General features: G+C 56.0%; 1 protein-coding gene across 2 annotated transcripts; it reads left to right on the top strand.

Annotated features, from left to right (window-relative positions):
- Positions 1-16,595: 16,595 nt before the first annotated feature.
- Positions 16,596-18,228, top strand: NKX2-3 (NK2 homeobox 3). Of its 2 annotated transcripts, none has more exons than XM_030241246.2 (2): positions 16,596-16,938; positions 17,588-18,228. In XM_030241246.2, the coding sequence occupies exons 1-2, from the start codon at positions 16,596-16,598 to the stop codon at positions 18,226-18,228; spliced, it is 984 nt and encodes a 327-aa protein (XP_030097106.2). The 2 variants fall into 2 exon arrangements, with proteins under 2 accessions (XP_030097106.2, XP_050832320.1); XM_050976363.1 differs by having other exon boundaries at positions 16,596-16,948; positions 17,592-18,228.
- The last annotated feature ends 215 nt before the right edge of the window (positions 18,229-18,443 follow it).

The following is an 18,443-nucleotide window of genomic DNA, read 5'->3' as shown; positions in this document are numbered from 1 at the left end:
CCCAAAATCCCAGCGACAGGTTTGCCACTGTCTGCCTTCCCAGGACGCAGCTGCAAGCCTGCAGAGGGGATGGTGCCCCAGCCCAGGATGTGTACCTGTGCCCTGAGAAAGGGGAGTGCAGGGGCGCAGGGGGAGCAGGGGCTGGGAGGTGCTCATTAGTAGCACAACGTTTCAAGAGGACATCAGAGATCCAGGTGCAGAAACAAGGGCCTGTGGGCAGTGGGGTGCAGCAGGGCAGCTGTTCCCTCTGCACATCCCTCCCTGCAACCTCAGAACAGGGCAACCCTCTTCTGCTGCCCACAGTCCTGCCCATCCCTGTCCCTCTGGGTGCCCTGGGCTGGCAGGGACAGTGGGGAGATGTGCACTTCTGCAGAAGGAGCTGGTGGGGGAGAGGATGAGCTGGACAATTACTGTCTGGAAAGTCTCACCCGGCTCCCTAGTAAAATAATGGCACAAATATTAAGAAAAGAAGCTCTGTAAACATCTAGAGGATAATGAAACCATGAGCTATAAGCAGGATGGGATTTGTAAATAAAGGGCTGTGCCAAAAACAACAAGCCCTCCATAATTGTTTTGGATAGAAGGACAAGATTAGTGCGGGAAGGGGATTTGGCGGATGTCATGAGAGGAGACCTGGAGGCATCGGGTTTGTCCTCCTGCCTGGCCATTAGAGTCTCTGGCATGTTTGGGTAGGTTTAAGGAGGCTGACCTGTGCAAAAGGTGCCCCTCGTGGCATGGCTGGCACCTGGGAACATACCTGGCCTCTGCAGCTGGACACCTGAACTCCCCCAGCCTGTTACACCAGCACTGCAGCAGCTGCTCACACTTTGACCCCCTCAGAGCTGCCAGGAGAGAGCAAGGCTAAACATGAGACCCCATCCCAAATGAGACACATCTCACCACCACATCTCACAGGGCTGGGACCTGTGCTGTGTCAGAATAAGCCAGCTGGACAGTCATGGAGTGGCAGAATGAGAAACAAAACCAAGCAAATACAGAAGCGGGAAAATAATGCTGGTATCTTCCATGATGCTGCCCAGGTCGGGACAAAAGTCTGTCTTTTGTGAACATCAAAATGGCATGTTCTGCAGGACTGTAGGGTTCCCTGGTGCTCTCAAGTACCAGCTTTTTGGCCAGACATACAGGAAATGTGCATGCACCTCCTTGCAACCAGCCCTTTGAAATGCTACTGTAAAAGCACACGTAAGCACCACCAGTCATCAGCACTGCACAGGACAAACTCGTCCAGTGCAGACATTGCACGGGAGGAAAAGCAGAAGCCTGGCCAAGCTGTACCTGATTTTGTACTGCAGCCCTGGGTCTCTGCAGCAGGCAGCAGTGCTGGGCTGGGTAGCACGCGCCCGCAGCATGCAGGGCAACGCACACTCGCAAAGCCAAGATGAAATGCACCATATATGGTGAAGGTATTATTAGTCCATGGCTTCTTCCTAGGATCTTCTGAGGAAATCCTGCTTGAAAATGGGGAACAAAGAGGTTTGACTGTGTCTCAAGCCGGGACTTGAACTGCCCACAGGACCAAAAGCAATGGTTTCAAAGAAACAGGGAGCAGTGAGGTGTCAGAGCCTTGGGTATCTGTGATGTGCTTAACAATATTCTGGTTCAGTATTTGTCTTAATACTGATTGCCCACCCATTACCTACACCCCGATTAGCTTCCAAAAGTTGCTCTCAGCAGGGAGATGTTGCTGCACTGGTCTCCAGGTACCCAGTGCAGGCACAGGCCAGCTCAGAGTTGGCACCAGTTTGCTGCTGCCAACCCTGGCTGCAGCCCTACAAGTCTTGGAAAAGATGGAGTACCTCCTTGTGGATTTTGACTGAGCCGAATGCCAAGCTGGATGTGTTGGCTATCCCTCTGGGTGGCAGGGGCTAACAAAAGACACTGGCTCTGACAGGGGTTGGTTTGGGGTCCTGAGGGTGAGCAACTGGATGTGAGCTCAGTGCTGAGACCACATGGTAAAATGCAGTCCTGGGCACCAGAGCTGGGAGTGCAGCAAATGGGAGTTGTGAGGCAGTGCTCTGTGCAGCAGAGGATGGGAAGCTAACCCTGAGATACTGTGAATAGCCTGGTGCCCCACTTTAAAAGATACAGATGAAGTGAGAGATGTAAATGTGATTCCCACCCCCCCATATTTCCCACAGCATCCTGCAGACAGAGTGGGGAGGTATGGGCTGCAAGGGGGAAGACACAAGGTGGCTTGAAAACTGAGTGCAGTGGAGGAATCTGCATCTTCAGACATTTCCAAAATTCAGTGGATCAAGGCCCAACCAGCGGGCTGTACTGCCAGAGTCCCTGAGGCCAAAATTATTCTGTGAAATGAGAGTGCAGAAAACAAGCACAGAAAAGACACAGTTGCAGGAGAATGCACCCCACAGTGACAGAATCAAGCTCAACCTGTTTTCTTCTTAAAAAAGCTCAAGAAATTTGACTGCTATGCACAAGTACTCTCATAGTAAGAAAATACCATGTGCTAACATCTTTTTATTCTAGCCAAAAAAGGCAGAACAAGAATCAATGGTTGGAAATTAAAAGCCAGAGAACCCTGCATAAGAAATACGACATACATTTACTGAGCAATGCTGATTAGCTGGTGGAGTAACCGTCAGGGATTAAATAAGACCAAACCATGAACTCCCTTGCGCCTCCAGACCAGATGCTTTTGTGCATTAGTGAAACCCCAGGTTATTTGGATCCAGAAAGAGTAACAAGACAAGGCAGTCGGGGAGATCAGCATAGGTGATCTAATGACTAACTCTGATCTTAAATATCGTGAGTAAAAATACATCGTGTTACTAATACACATAGAAAAACTCCCATTGCACAAGCTCACTGTAAACACTGGACAGTTGACATCTGCAAACCCACAGATGGAGGGGGACAACAGTTGTTGATCCTGTTTTAGAAACAGAAAAACACCCAGCCCACAGACAACCTGCAGGGGCCTTGAGAAAGGGCTGAAACCAGGAGTGAGGCTCGAGCTTGGAACACCACAAGTCTGTCAGCAGTGAATTCATGAGAGACATGGGGTGTGCCCCAGGATGTTCCTGCATACTGTGTATTAGACATGGGGCACACTGGGGTTGGGAAGAAATGGCCTTTCTCTACAGAGCTTTGGGGAGTCACACAAGGCATATGACCATTCCAGGAAAAGGAGGGTCAGAGTGATGTACAGAAACAGGGGAAAATTTGGATAGAGAAAAAAAAATGGTTAGGAGCAAATACCAAAAAACCCCAAACTAATAATACCAAATAAAATACAAAAAAATGAAATACAAAAAAAAAAAAAACCCAAACAAAAAACCCCAACCAACTGAAAAACAAAACAAAACAAAAGGAAAAAAAAACAAAACAAAACAAAAAAACCCCAAAGCCACAACCCCCCCCAAACAAATACACACACACACACACACACAAAAAAAAAGAACAAAAAAAAAACAACAACTCCCCCCCCCCCAAAAAAAAACACCCCAAAAAAACCCCAAATCAACAAAAAAACCCAACAACAACTGAATGGAAACTTTCACAGCTGAAGCAAAACACACCTGGCAAGGACCAGTCCTGAATAGACTGGCCACGGGCAAAATGATCTTCCCTCTTTTTAGTATCTGTATTCACAGAATTATAAAAAATAAGCCTGGAAGGCCCTTGAAAGGTCACCTAGCCTGTCTGCCTGCCCCCAGACGAATCAAACCCTTCCTGGTGGAGCTTTTGTCTAAACTCTTCCTAAAAGAAGCCTCTAGTGGTGAGGACGGCTCCCAGGAAAAACAAGTTTTAATCCCTTTTACCGCAATCATTGCAGGGTGAGTCTATGGCTTCTTCTTCTACCCACCTGAAAACAAGCAGTAGCCCATTATCTCATACTTTGTAGCAGGGCTTTATGCATTTAAAGACTTTTATCTTATTTCCCTGTAGTCTTTGTGTTGTGATACTAAGCTACCCTTCAGCCTTCTCCAGTATGTCATGTTTTCTGAATTTCTGATCTTGTACTTCCCTGGGCTTACTCCAAGAACAGCAACTTGAAACGCTGAGCCCCAAGTGGGATTCAGTGCTGAGTCTGACACTCTTTAAATGCAGCAGGATCACATCAGGTGTCTTACAAACACCTCGTTCATATGTCCTGGTCTGATTTTGCTGTTCTCACTTGGGCTCCACTGTCACCTCCAGCTACTTTCCCACAGAGCAACCTTACTCATTCCCCAGCCAGTGCCTGCAATGTTGATTTTTCCCAACTCACAAAAGAGCCTTATATTTGTTCTTATCAGCAGGTTTATTTCAAGTTTCTTCACCTTCTCAAGAAAATCATTCTTGCAGACTGGTGCTGCAGGTGAAAATCACTGATGAAAGCACTGACTATCCCTAAACCAAGACCAGGCCCTGTCTGAAGACTGAGCATGGGAAACTGCCCTTTCAATACCTTTTCCCAGCCAGCTGTGCCCTCATCTAGCCACACACTCACCTAGACCACATTTCTCCACCACTCACAAGAATTCAAGAATTTCACGTGGAAATGGGACTAAACTCCTGTGAAAGCCAAGATTTAGCACATCTTGTCCTTCCTATGTCAGGCAGCACAGAAATCCTCAGGTAGAAAATTTGGTTGATTCAGCTCTTAGCTGATGGCCAAAGCTGTCACTGGCTCATTATCCCTGCTCTTGTGTTGTGTCACTTAATGATGTATTTGCCTGTCTTCAGTCTGTTTATGATCTGTTTATGTCAAAGGTCCCTTTTTCCTTTACTTCTGCACCCTAGTCTTGAGCAAAGCTCAGGAACTTGGAAAGCCACAAAGATTCATTTGGGGGAAAAAAAAAAAAAAAGGGAGGGAAAAGAAATACTCAACAACTACATCCTCAGAACTCACATGTTTATCCAAATTCATCTGAACCTTCTGGGGACAGTGACTTTTTAGGGTAAAATGAAAACAAGTTCAAGTGACTTTTCCATCCCTGCAACAGTACAGTAATTCTAGCCAATCTGAGACAATTTTCCAAGAAGATTTCCTGCAACCTCACAGTGATTAAAGGAAATAACATTGTGAATAAAGGGACATTCTTCAAAGTCAATGAAGGAGCCACAAACTGTACATTCTCACAGAGGGCCGGAAAGTGCCGGCGCGAGGTGGATTTTGCGGTGCGTGGCCCCCCAGAAGGAAGAGGGTGGGCTGCCACTCCATCCCTCTTCCCCAGTCAGGGGTTGTGACCGGGCTTCTCCTGGAGCAGGCAGTGAGGGAAGAGGGTCCCCAGGCTCTCCATGCTTGAGGCCAAAAGGCTTGTCCCCACAAGCTCTGGCTCCCCACACCCAGGTGAAAATTCGACAGGTTTAGGGTCAGGTGGCAAGGGGCAAGAGCCCCCTGACCCTCTCAAATCCCAGGGTGACTACACAAAGAGCAGCATGCCACCACGGCTGTTTCATGCCACAGCCTTCTTCCTAGGAACCTCCCCATGCCTTGCTTTGCCTCAATCAGTGCCTCAGTGCCTTTGCCTGGGGTTGACACAGGAAGGTGAGCGTGCCCAAAGAGCCGCCTGGGCAGAGGTGAGAGCACTTGGCTGCCATGGGGAGTGGGGTCCTGCCCACAGCCACCCCTGTCCCTGCGGGTGTCCCAACAGTGGGACCAGCCAGGCAGGGAGGAGCCTGCACTCCAAATGGCCGGGCAAGGGCACTTTTAAAAGCCCACCTTGTTAGCTGAAACAAAGAGAAGGGGGTAATGAGGAAGGGAGAGGAGAAAGGTGAGAGGGGCTCCCTGGCAGCCTAAATACACAGGCTTCAGTTGATGCTGCGTAATAAGGGAATTAGCTAATGAGCTTACTGCGGCACAGGGACAAGTCCTTTAGAAATATCATGGCCACCTGGGGAGGCTTGCAGAGGAGCCAGGCGGCCTTAATCTGCAGTGCTGGAAAGACAAGCCCCCTCTGCCCCTCCCCAGCCCTGCTTCCTCCCTGGACAGAGCGTGTCCCGGGGTGCCACAGAGGGCCGACACAAATCCAACAAGAACTGGGCATGAAGAGGATAGTAAAGAGTGGTAAAAAAAAAACCAAAACAGCCCCTGCTCACGGCTGATCTTAGACGTCCCTGCAGTGGGGATGGGGCTGCTCGGGCACCAGTGCAATCCAACTGCCCCTGGCCAGACAGCGCTGCCCAGGAGAGCCAGCAGAAGGGACTCCAGAAGTATGGATTGCCTTTCCCTGCCCTGGCAGCTGTGACGGATATGTCAGACAAAACCAAATCACTCCAAAATATGGATTGGGTGTTTTTTTGCAAATGTCCAAACACAGCCTTTTAAAATCTGAGGCGAATGCAAATTCATATATAAGTGCCTGTGAATGTGCTAATTTGAAGTGAAAGTGGGTGAGAGAATCTGATGTTGAAAGTCACTTAGAACAATGAAACACTAAATATACAAATACTCATAAAATACTTATTTAGGAAGTGGCTTTAGACAGTGAACAGGCTGGGTTCAAAAAAAAAAATTATTTGCTGATAAATATTGAACTCATTGAGCAATTTGGGCATGTGGCAGTATTTGCATGAATTAGAGCAGGGGAAATATGAAAGCATCAAAGACAGAACACTTCTCCAGTGAAGAAAGGGACAAGCAAAAACCTCAGCCAAAAATAAGACTACACTTAAAAATGACTCTCACACTAGTGAAGACATGACCAAACCCATGTATTCACTAGAAAAATGTAAATTGATGATTTTTATTATCATATTGAGGAAGAATTATTATTAATGATGTAGAAAAGAAATTATAAAACTTACACTTATTCTGTAAAAAAATTGCTTAACATTTTCTAGCTCAAAAATAATTCGACTGACAACTATTCTATGGAAACCAATTTCATTTAACTTTTCAATGGGATATTTTGAACTGATTTTTCCTTTAAGTTTTCTAAAGCAGAAAGCTGTTTGAAATTTTAAGGCATTGTGTTTCCAGGTTTTCCTTGTCCTCTTTTTGTCTGCTGCCCTGAAGCTCCTTTATGATGGCTGACATTCATGCTGGATTTCCTCCTCTTTTCTGATCCTTTATTCCCTACTCCAAACTTTACAAAATTTTAGCATTCTTGTAAAAGAAAAAAAGAAAAACCCGAAATGCAATATCGCTTCCTCAGCCACCAATGAGTTTTAACAATAAAAGTAAAAGAAGAAAGAAAAAAAAAAAATCAACATTTAAATAATTTTTCAGCTGTAGTAGAAACAATTATGCCTACTCAGAAAATGGTGGGATCAAGAGCAAAATTATCCTTTTTTGTCTCTGTTTTATTTGTATGAAGATTTTTTCTGAAATACTTTAGTTGGTTTTTTTTGTTTTGTTTTTGTGTTTTGGATTTTTTTGTTTGTTTGTTGGTTTGGTTTTCAGTTTTTTGTTTTTTTTTTTTTTTTTTGTGATAGGGAAAAATCAGGGTATGTTTTCTAGGCTGCTGCTTTCTGATTAGTCTTGACGATTAAGGCCCCCGGGTCCCAACCACCTTGGGGATTCAGCTCCCACACTGCCAGCTGGGGAGGGAAATCTCTTGTCTACTGCACCAGGAACGGCAGCTTCTCCTGCAACCAGACCATCCAGCAGAAGGGCTGTCATTAGGGGGAGCGTGGCTGCAGGGCTCAGAGGTGACACGAGCCATGGGGATGACCCCACAGCGGTGGCAGCAGCAGGTGTGCGGGGCTGCAGACACCCTGGCTCCACACTGGGGGAGATGCCAGTGCTGGGCACAAGAGCCTCACACACCTGCAGTGTGGCTAAAGGGAGCAAAACTGCCACAGCTGGCATTTGGGAAGGAGGGTGGGACATTCCCTTGCCTTTCTAGTTGGTCACCGCTGCCCCAGCTCTGAGTCCAGCACAATGAGCACGGTGAATGATGCCCCAGGTGCCTGCCCATTCAGGGACCATGCCCCAAGAATTGCCCCTTCCCAGGCATGGTGAGGTGGGGGCCGATGGAAGCAGTGAACTCAGCCCCTCTCTCTCTGAGCAACAGGGTCCTTCCACAGCTCCCCGCTCCTCGAGTGTCCAGTGTGGGGTAGGGCACAGCCCCACAGCAAGGGCGGGGCACTGTCACTCCACAGACACAAAACAATAGTCAGTGTCGATTATTTATTTTCCAAATAAATCAGCGGGTCCTGCAGGAGAAGGGCTGGAAATCGGCGAGTTTAGATTAGACCCTCCCCAAACCCCGGCTGGGCCTTGAGCCGCTGTCAGGACTGCAGAGAAACAGCAGTGAACTCTCACGCAAATGGCCTATAAAAAAGGCCCCTGTCAAAGGCACCTTGACCTGGAGGCTCGCTGTGGTGCTGAGCTCCCCGTGGCCCTCCCCTCCCCGGGCCGCGCTCCCCTCGCATGATGTATTTCCCCTGCCTTTTTTAGAGCTGCATTATGTTAGCTCCAGGAAACAGCCTCTTCCTTCTTATAAACACAGCCCTGGGTTACTGACCAGCGGCCCTGCCACTCCGCAGCCACTCTCTGTCCATCCATCACACCTCGCTGTCACCCTGGCAACATATCTCTTGGACCGGTCCGGCTCCAGGGATGGGAGAGGCAGGAGGGGGGGATAAGGGGGGGTCACATACACAGAGCACAATTCCAGCCTGCTGACTAATTCCCTGGAAACCCTGGGGCTGCACAATGAGAAAGCCTTTCCGAGGGTTTCTCGAGCGTTACTGGAAGGTCAGATGAAGGTCAGCACAAGGACACGGCTCCTACTTTCCCCACCGTCAGCAAGGGCGGGTGCGCGGGGCGGACGTGGGTGAGCCGCGGGGGTACCATGGGTGCACGGTGGGAGGGATGTCTGGAGAAGGGAGCCTGGGCCCAGGCGGCCCTGGGATGCGGCACAGAGCCCACTCTCCACTGCTGGGCGCAGGAAATGTGCCTGGGACGGGGCTGGCGGGGTGTCCTGGCAGCCAGACAGGCGTCAGTGCTTCCAGTGGGACAGGGCATGGCCAGTGGTGTGGCCTTTTGCCATGCCGCTGAGAGAAGGGAAGAATTACTTTGGCCCCATGCAAACTCCTCACCACCTCTGCTATGGCCCCAGAGCCTGCAAACTGCTGGCCTGACACAGCATTGCTGCACGGGTCATTCTCAGTGCAGGATGGATCCTGGGGGAGAGCGTCCCAGAGATGCTGGGATACCCATGGTCTCCAGTGTGCTGGGACATCAACAGCACAGGGACAAGACAGGGACCATATCAAAAGATCCAGGTTGTCCTGTCAGTGCTGGCACGGGACATATTTTGGCTGAGCCCTTGAGCCATCCAGCCTCTTGTATGCATGGCTGAAGCACAGTAACCACAGCAGAAGGTGTCCAGCCATGTCCTGCTCCTGGAACACCACCCTTGTCCATTCCCACCTGCTTGTCCTTCACATTAAGCCATTGTCTCCAAGAGGAAATGCCATTTAAAGGCAGGTATTTCAAAAGAAATGGGAGATCTCTACTCTCTGAACAACACAGCACTTCACTTCTGCCTGTTCCCTGCATAAAGCTGGGAGTCAGGTTTACACAGGGATAAAACAAAAAAGGCAATGCTTTTAAGAACAGATCTTCACAAACCCAAACTAAAGCCCCATGAGGGCAAATCCTTTCTAATCCATCCTCTTCCTCAGAGGTGTAAGTGGAGTGGAAGGGTAGAGGGGAGGGATTTAAATCTGGAAAACAGTTCCCCATCTCTTTGGTCTGGCAAAGGGCCTACTGATAGACTGAAAACAAGTTTGCAGAGAAGCCTGTGTGGGATAATCCAGCTATGGCCCCGGAGGGGATGAGAACAATTAGGAGTCCTCTCTCAAGTCTCCACTCCAAGATAGAAAAACAGTTTATAGTTTGGTCCAGAGTTGTTGTTAGAAAGTTCTGAATCATCAGGATACACTAACAATTTCTGCACAGTAATTGCCAGGATAATTCATTAGGCGGACTCAGAGATAAACTATTAACAGAAGCTTTCAAATCTCCTACCTGCCTTCCTGTGTGCAGGACACAGGGGCTGCCCTATTTATACAGCGGCTGTCGGCAAGGATCTGGGTTCAGGAGGGAACCACATGAGCAGCCATGGCTAAATACCAAAAGTATTTCAAAGGAAAACAAAAGAATGGGTATTTATTAGACATGTGCAGGCCAAGCACATGCTCTGCCTTTAACCTTTCCAGGCATGGTAATCATCCAGAGAGCAGTTTGCCTTCACTGCCACTGAACATGCTGCAGTCTCCAGCCACAGCAACCATTCTACTTCCAGAGAAAACCCACCAGAGCATTGGAAGCTGGCCTGCTGTGGCCTCTGGAAGGATAGTGCAAAACATCTTTGGGCTGAGCCTATCAGGCTTTTGACCCATATTTACCCAGAAGAGATAGAAATTATGAGTTTCCCCAGCCTCATCTTCCCCCCTCTAGCCCCCAAGTGCAGGTTGTTGCATGACAGAGGATATTTGTGTCCAATCCTCCTGAGCTGGTCTGCCTCAAATCACATTTGGGAAGGTGAAACAGTGCAACAACCACTGGCTGTGGGTGCCCCTCAGAGCAAATGTCAGCCCCATAGACAAATGCCAGCAGAGTTGAGGAATGCCACCACAAGAGGCCTGTGCACCTCCCTAGGTATGTGCTCAGCCAAGGTTGCAGCATTATTTCTGCATAAAAGCTGATTCCTGCATCCGTTTTCAGCTCAATTTCCCTGAAACCACTCTGGCAAACCCAGAGCTGTGTACCATTTCTTTCACAGCTTTGCCAGCTCCGGGGTAGCCATGGCCAGGATGGCTTCATCTGCATGGGAACAGCCGGAGGAATCTTGATTAAGCAGGGAGAGAAGTGGGGACTGGCTGCCAGGCAGATGCCCTAAACAAGAGTAACTTATCAGCTCCGTTTCCAAGATGAGACATCTGTCACCACCTTGCACAGAGCCAGCCCAGCCACTTGCTCCTCACCAGCATGTCTGTACAGAAGCATGAGGACTTCCCTCTCCCTTAAGGAAGCCACAGAAATAGCCACCATATAACTTGCAAAATTTCTTCTAGAAAATGCTTTGCTTGGGCAAAGAAAAGCATTACATCCAGAATGCTTTGGGGGACAGTACTGGACAGGAGCAGGAGGCAGCATGCAGCTGCATTCCCAGCCCCCTGTGTTTGCCAGCGAGCCAGCCCTAGCCCCAGCGCAGGGAGGTCTCCAGCCCGGAGGAACTCCAAGTGCTGCGGACAGCAAAGAACCTCTCCGCCAGCACACACAGAGCAAAGCCCGACACAGTTAATCCCTCCAGTTTATTATGTAATAAAACGCTTTCCAGACCTGTTAAAATTTAATTGGTTTAATCTTAATTGTTCCATTTTCTATGGCACATGCAAACACAGAGCCTGACCCTGCCACTCTCGTGTGAACTGTCCCGCGGGCTGTGGTGGGAGCAGGATGAAACCCGCTGACCTCAGCGGGATTACATGCATGAATCAGAGCGGCAGGCCTGGGCTCGGAGCTGAAATCCAGCACTGGGCAGGTCGCCAGCACAAGGCCCAGGGTCCACTTAGGCTCCACTTAAGCGCTATGGGATGCAAGGGGTACGCAGGCCTGTGGATGCGAGCGGTGAGCAAACCGCGTGCTGGGCCTCTGCTGAGGGATGAATTTCAGCTCAGCTTCTCAACCTCATGGACACAAACACACAGCAATGGTTCCTGAGACATGGAGCAAAGGTACTCCCAGAAAGGCTGTGGAGTGTGCTCCACAAACAGGGTGGTGTACGTGTGCCGGCAGCAGTGTCCTCCTTCGGCTGCACGGGGACCCTCTCATCACATAGTCAGTAACTGTGATTTATGACAGCTTCTAATCCAGAGGAAGAGGTGTTTTGCTACCCTCTGCACGTCCACAGTCATGGGGCTGTGTTGTGCAGCAGGGTAGCTTTGTGAAGCCTGGATATCCTTTGTGCACAAGAGATGCCAAATAAAAGCAGGCAGGAGGGGGTCCTTGGCACTGGCATTTCCTATACTGCATTGCCTTAGATGAAGGATGACCCTTACCTGCTCCTGCAAGTTGGCTCTCACCAAGCTCAGCATGTCAGCCTCAGTTTCAGAGGGCCATGTAACACTGAAAACAAGGGCAACCTCCCCTTTGGTGTCCAACCCCACCAAGCTCCCCTTGCTGCAAGGGGCAGCACCCTAGCATTTGCGGCTTCTATCCCTCAAAGTGATGAACAGTGAATGTTTCACACAGCTACTGGTATCCCCCAAACCAACCTCCCACCATAAAAACATAGGTGTAGGATGCTAGAGTCTGGTTCTGACCTTTAGAAAACACATTTATTTCCCACTGAGGCTTTGTTTCGGGATGCATTTCCAAGCCATGCATCCCCCAAGAGCTATGAAGCAAAAGAAAATCAGCCAATGTCAATGGAGCAAAAAAAAAACTGAAGAAAAGCAGATATTTTCAGTGATGTATTTCTCAATAAAATGGGCATTAGTTGGTAGTTGGGTGGTTCTTGGCCAAACCAAGCCAGCTGTTCCGAGGATTCGGAGAAAATGCAGGCAGGTGTCAAGTGGCAGACCCGAGTGAACAGAATGGTCCATGCACTGCCTTGGCACAGATGGGACGCAGCAGTGGGACATGGAGCCAGCCTGTTGCTGGGTGAGCATGCTGCATCCCCTGTCTGGACCTGGCTCCACCGCCTGCAGAAGCCCTCTCCTCTCCCGAGGAATAGAGATAATGTTTATTTTCAGAGTTGTGAAAAAGAGCCATTCCTGTGCAAGTGGCACGGCAGGAATAAACGCCATCCTTTTTCCCGGGAGCCGTGACCATGCGCTTTCAGGGAGTGAGTCCGGGCTGGGAGCTGCGGCGGAGCCGCCCCGTGCGCGCTCCTCACGGAGCCCCTCAGGGCGCGCCCGCTGGGCACCGTGAGGGGCGCCGAGGCTGCGTGTGAAGAGAGCCGGACCGGGAGATGGCGGAGCACCGTGCCGTGCCGGGCCGGACTGGACAGGACCGCGGGGTCCACTGCCGGCAGGTGAGCGAGCCCTGCGGAGCCGGTGCGGGCTGCACGGAACGCGGCCCCACCGGCAGCCCCGGCGGCGGGTCGCTGTCCCGGGACCCGCCGCCTCTCCGAGGCGCGTCGCCGGCCCCGCCGTGCGGGGGCGTCCCTGGCGCGCTGCGGTTCTCACATAAATCAGGACCGAACTCCTGGGAAAGGGCCATCCTTCACCGGGCGCTGCTGACAGAGAACGAGAACCAGACGGGCCCTGAGATAAACCACGGCGCGCAGCGTTTACACAAGGGCAGGCTCTGTGTAAATAGAGCCGGGCGCGGGGGGCAGCTCCCGGCGGCGCGGGTCCGCTCCGGCTACGGCCCCAGCCCGCGGGCAGCCGGGCTCCCGGGACGGCGGGCAGGTGGGTGCCGCCCGCCCAGCGCCTCCCGCCGCTGTGCCCCGTTGGCTCCCCGAGCACGGGGGCTGGAGACAGGGCCGGATTAGCGTGTTTGTTTGTTTACGGCCATTAGCGAGGGGCCGGCTCCAGCACTCCGCACCCGCAAGACTAATGGAGCAATTAGCAGCCCCGGTGCTGATAGCATCGCCCCGAGCGAGACCCTCGGCCGCGGCCGCTGCTACCGGGCTGCCTGCGGCCGGGGCCTTCGGGCGGGAGCGGGCCGCTCGCTCCCTCGCCCGCCCGCCGCGGTGTGCGCGGCCGCGGCGGGGCTGCTGCTCGCTCCCCGGGCCCGGGGGGAGGCTCTTGGCTCTCTTGGCTCCGCTGCAGCATCCGCACGGCGAGCTCCATCCATTACAATAATCCCCTGTCTAAACAGAGCGCAGGAGCGGCCGGGACAACAAGGCCCTGCTGTAAACAGAGCTCAGGGGACGCCGCTAATGATATAAATAAAATAACCATTAATAGCCCGGTGACCCCAGCCCAGCCGGCTTGGGAAAGCCCTGCAGCCGCAATCCAGGCTGAGACCCGCCGGCAGGTACCAAGGCTGCCCTACTCCTTCCTCCCCCTGGGTTCTGTATATCCGCACCGCTCGCCCCGGTCCCATCGTGCTCCTCGGCGCCAGCCGCCTCAGTACGGGCACAGTCGGGCCCGACCATCTACCCGCTTCCCCGGCTTTCCCAGCCGGGAACTCACCACCGAACTCACCACTAAAGAGGGCATGCTGGCATGGGTGGAAAGCGCGGACTGTTACCGCACCCAGAGACTGGGGGAGGGTGAGGTGACCCAGAGAAGGCCCGGCCGCGGCTTGCTCCCTCCGTCGGGCGTGGGTTCCCCGAGCAGTCCGTGTGGCCGGCAGCAGGACAAATGAGTCGGTCCCAGCGGGAGAACCACTTCGTACTACCGGGTTGAAATCCCAATACGCCCTTTTCGGCCCGACCCAGGTTCCCAGAGCCCGCAGGCCGCGCCCGGCGATGGGCCCGTCCGGGATCCCTGTGCGGGCCGGGAGCGCGATGGCGCCAAATGAGCCAGACGCTGCCGGGGTGCGGCCCCGGCGCTCGGAACGGCGGCTGCTGCTCCCGCAGACGGATGGGCAGGCGGACATCGGCGGTGGCCCGGCAGTTCTTATGGCCGCCACCACCAAGGGCACCGGCCCTTGACGCTGCTCTCCCCGCCGGGAAGCGCGGCCGCAGGGGAGCTCCCGGGGAGCGCGGCGCTGTGCAGAGCCCGGCCGCTCGCCGCGCTGCCACCGGGCCCGTGCCTGCAACTTCCCGGGCTCGGGGCCCCGAGGCGGGCGGGAGTGGCCCGGGATGGTGTCGGATGTGTAACACGGATAAGGAGCTAATTGTTACTAATTATTTTCGGGTCCCGGCAGCGACGCAGTGCCGAGCTTCTCTGCCCACCGGCGGCACGGGGCAAAGTCGGGCCCCGGTCAGGCCTGCTTACTGCGGCCGCCCTTCCCCGTCCACCGTCCGGACCGCAGGAAGGCGTCTCCAACAGGGAGCGGCGAGAAGAAACCGAATCGTCATATTTATATGGCGAGGGGTTTGAAGCTGCCTGGTGGCAGCGGTCCGGTGCGCCGGGGGAACGGGAACTGACCCCGCACGAAGTGCGCGGGACTCGGGCTGCTGTCCCCGGCTGCGCCCCGAGTAAATACGTCTCTGGGACGTGCAGAAAGACGAAGATACGGAGGCACCGACAGAGCCGCTAAACGGTGGAGCCGCCGGACGTTAACAACACGAGAGAAACTCCCGGGAAGGCCCCGCGAAGCCCGGAGCCGGGACACTCACCTGCCCGGCGTACGCGCCCGGCTCCGGTGGCCTCCCTCGTCGCCGATCCAAGCCCTGCGGGGCAGCAGGATTTTAATCACAACGAAAAATCTCACCAAAGACCCCCTGCCCCTCCCTCGGTGCGCCCGCTCCCCGCGCCGAGGGAGCCCGGAGCCTGTGCAAAAGTCCAGAAGCCGCGGGGAGCTCCGAGGGGCCTCGGCACCTCCGCATCACCGCGGGGCTCGGCCAGTGCCCGGCGAAGTCTTGTGCCCGGGGACTTCGCAGTGCGGAAGAGCTCGGCAGGCTCATTCGGTGCGTCACCCGCCGGCACGGCAGCGAGGTGGCTCCGCGAAAGCCGCTGGCTGCCCGTTACCAGCGTGAGAAACGAAAGAAAACGAAACGAAACGAAAGAAAACGAAAAACAACGAAAGGAAACACCTACGATCGCGATATCGCACTCCCCACCTAGCTCCGCGTTACCGCGGTCCCGGGCTGCCCACCCGGCCCGGCCCGGTCCGCCCCGACTGGGCCCGGCGGTCGCGGGCTGCGGAGCCCGATCCGGCGGGACGAAGCGCGCTTTCCCCTGTGCAACGAGTGCCGCACCGGCTGCGGCGAGCGGGGCCGCCCTGCAAATTGGCCGATGGCGGGGGTATTTGCGGGGACACCGGCGAAGGGACCGGAGGTGCAGGGGGATGCGGGGTGGGTCGGCTACATGTACGTCGCATGGCTACGGCCCGTCCGGGACGGCGGGATCGCCGTCGGCTGCGGGAGGGGTGCGGGGTGGCGGAAGCGCCTGAACCTCCGCTACGCGCCCTGGGCCGCGGGAGGCACTTGCGGGGCCGTGCCGGTGGGGCGGGGAGGCCGGGCCGGCGGGGGCCGCACATGTCGGCCCCTGCCGGGGCCGGACCTAGCCGTGTGCGGGCAGGGGCCAGCGGGGCGCGCCCGGGCGGGGATCCCTACCTACCTACACGTGCTTAGCACTGGGGGGGCGGCGGCGGCTGCCGCGGCTCTCTGCGGGGACCCCGACCCCGGCGCACCGTCCCCGCGCCCGCCGGGCGGGTGCCGGGCCGGCGGGGCGCTCTGCGGGGAAGCAGCCTCCCCGAGTGCAGCCTTAATACATTGCTATTTCTGGCCGGGCGGCCGGAGCCGGGCAGGGGGCCGGCTCTGCCTCCCCCTCTCTCCAATGGCGAGGCCGCCCCCGGCCCCTCCTTGCCGTGACGTGCCGGCCCGGGGCAGAGGAGGCTCCCGAGCCTTTGGCTGTCCCTGCAGAAGCTGTAACAAAACGCAGACCCCCAGCGCCGAGCTAATGGAGGCAACTTAGACAGAAGCAGGCGCGGCCCCTCGTCTCTCGGAGCTGCCCGCTCCCCCCGCACCGGGCGCGGCGCTTCCCGCCGAGCAGCCGCCCGAGAGCCGCCGGGCCCGCGGGACTGCCTGGCCGCTTGCGCTGCCCCGATGATGTTACCGAGCCCCGTCACCTCCACACCCTTCTCTGTCAAAGACATCCTCAACCTGGAGCAGCAGCAGGACCCGCATTATGGGGCACAGCTCCCGCACCACCTGGAGCACCACTTCCACCCCGCTGCCTGCCTGCTGGCGGCCGCCGACGGCGCCCGCTTCTCCGACGGCGAGGAGGAAGAGGAGGAGGAAAAGCTCTCCTACCTGAGCCCCATGGCAGCGCCCGGCAGCCAGGCGGACGCGCGGATCTCCGCCGACAACTACGTTCACGCCGTGCTTCGTAGCTCCTGCGAGGCTCCCGGCCCGGGAGAAGAGCTGGACCCGGCGGTCCGAGACCCAAGTGAGTATCGGCTGCGCCGCGCTCCCCGCACTGCACCGCCCTGCCGGGACGGGCCACGCGCTAACTTCCCGTGGTGCGTTCCCAGCCCTCGGGCATCGCCTCGCGAAGCCCAGGTCCCGGCGCCGTAGCCCGCCCCACGTCCTTTGGCCATGTCGAGCTGGGACAGGCACATCGCGGGGCTGCAACCGCCCTCCTCCGCGCCTCGCTCGCCTCCTCCCTGGGTAGTGCCTCCGCATGGCCCCAGTCCGGCGGTGCCGGGTCAGGCCCGGGCTCTGCAATTTAGGTAGCGGAGGGGGAGGAAAGGGTCGGATTAGGCCCAATCTGCACCCGCTGCGGCGGAGCAGGTGCCCGGCGCTGTGCGCGACGCGGTCCGGAGCTCTCCTTGCGGTGCCGCAGCGGTAACGCCGCAGCCGTCCCGGAGGTGCGGGAACGTGCCTGGCCCCGCCGCCCGAATCGGGCCCTCGCAAACACAGGCGGTGCCGGAGACGGCCGGTCCCAGCGCTGCCTCCCCGCCCGCACCGCGGTGCCCCGACGGGCGCGCGGGGTCGGCCGGGGCGCGGAGCTCTGGTCCGCCGGTGGGGCCCGCCGGGAGCAGCGAGCGCCCAGCGTCGGCGAGGCGCACCCATAACCTCTGTGTTTCCCTGTACAGAGAGCTGTGTTTTGAAGAAGCCGCTGGACGCAGCGGAGAAGGCGGAGGAGACGGAGAGGCCGAAGCAGCGGAGCCGGAGGAAGCCCCGCGTACTGTTCTCCCAGGCGCAGGTCTTCGAGCTGGAGCGTCGGTTCAAGCAGCAGCGTTACCTGTCGGCGCCCGAGCGGGAGCACCTGGCCAGCAGCCTCAAGCTCACCTCCACGCAGGTGAAGATCTGGTTCCAGAACCGGCGCTACAAGTGCAAGCGGCAGCGGCAGGACAAGTCGCTGGAGCTGGGCGGCCCCGCGGCCCCGCCGCCGCCGCGCAGGGTGGCCGTGCCCGTGCTGGTCCGTGACGGCAAGCCGTGCCTCGGCGGGTCGCAGGGGTACAGCTCGGCGTACAACGGGCCCTATTCCTACAATGGCTTCCCCGCCTACGGCTACGGCAACGCAGCCTCCTACAATCCCGGCTACGGCTGCACCTACCCGGCGGGGACCGGCGGCGCGTCCATGCAAGCCGCCTGCAGCCCGGCGGCGGCCGCCAGCCCCTTCGTGAACGTGGGCGGCCTCGGGGGTTTCAGCGGCGGCGGCCAGCCGCTGCACCAGCCGGCGGCGGGGCCTTCCTGTGGCCAGGGCGCACTGCAGGGCATTCGGGCCTGGTAGCCCGCACGCACTGAGGGTCGGGAGCGGACCAACAGGACGGCCCGGCGGCTCCGCGGCCCCGTTAGCACCCGCACCGCAGCCCGGCTGCGCGCCACGCGCCCTGGACCGGAGGCGGCGGCGGCGGGACGGCGCGGCGGGACCCCGGCGCTCCCGCGAGCATCGGTGCGGGGCCGGCGACGGACGGAGCGGAGCGGCAGGACGGGCCCGCGCGAGCC

This window comes from Serinus canaria, chromosome 6 (genome assembly GCF_022539315.1).
Source record: "Serinus canaria isolate serCan28SL12 chromosome 6, serCan2020, whole genome shotgun sequence".
NCBI classification, from domain to species: domain Eukaryota; kingdom Metazoa; phylum Chordata; class Aves; order Passeriformes; family Fringillidae; genus Serinus; species Serinus canaria.
This window is presented reverse-complemented; position numbering and strand designations above follow the sequence as displayed.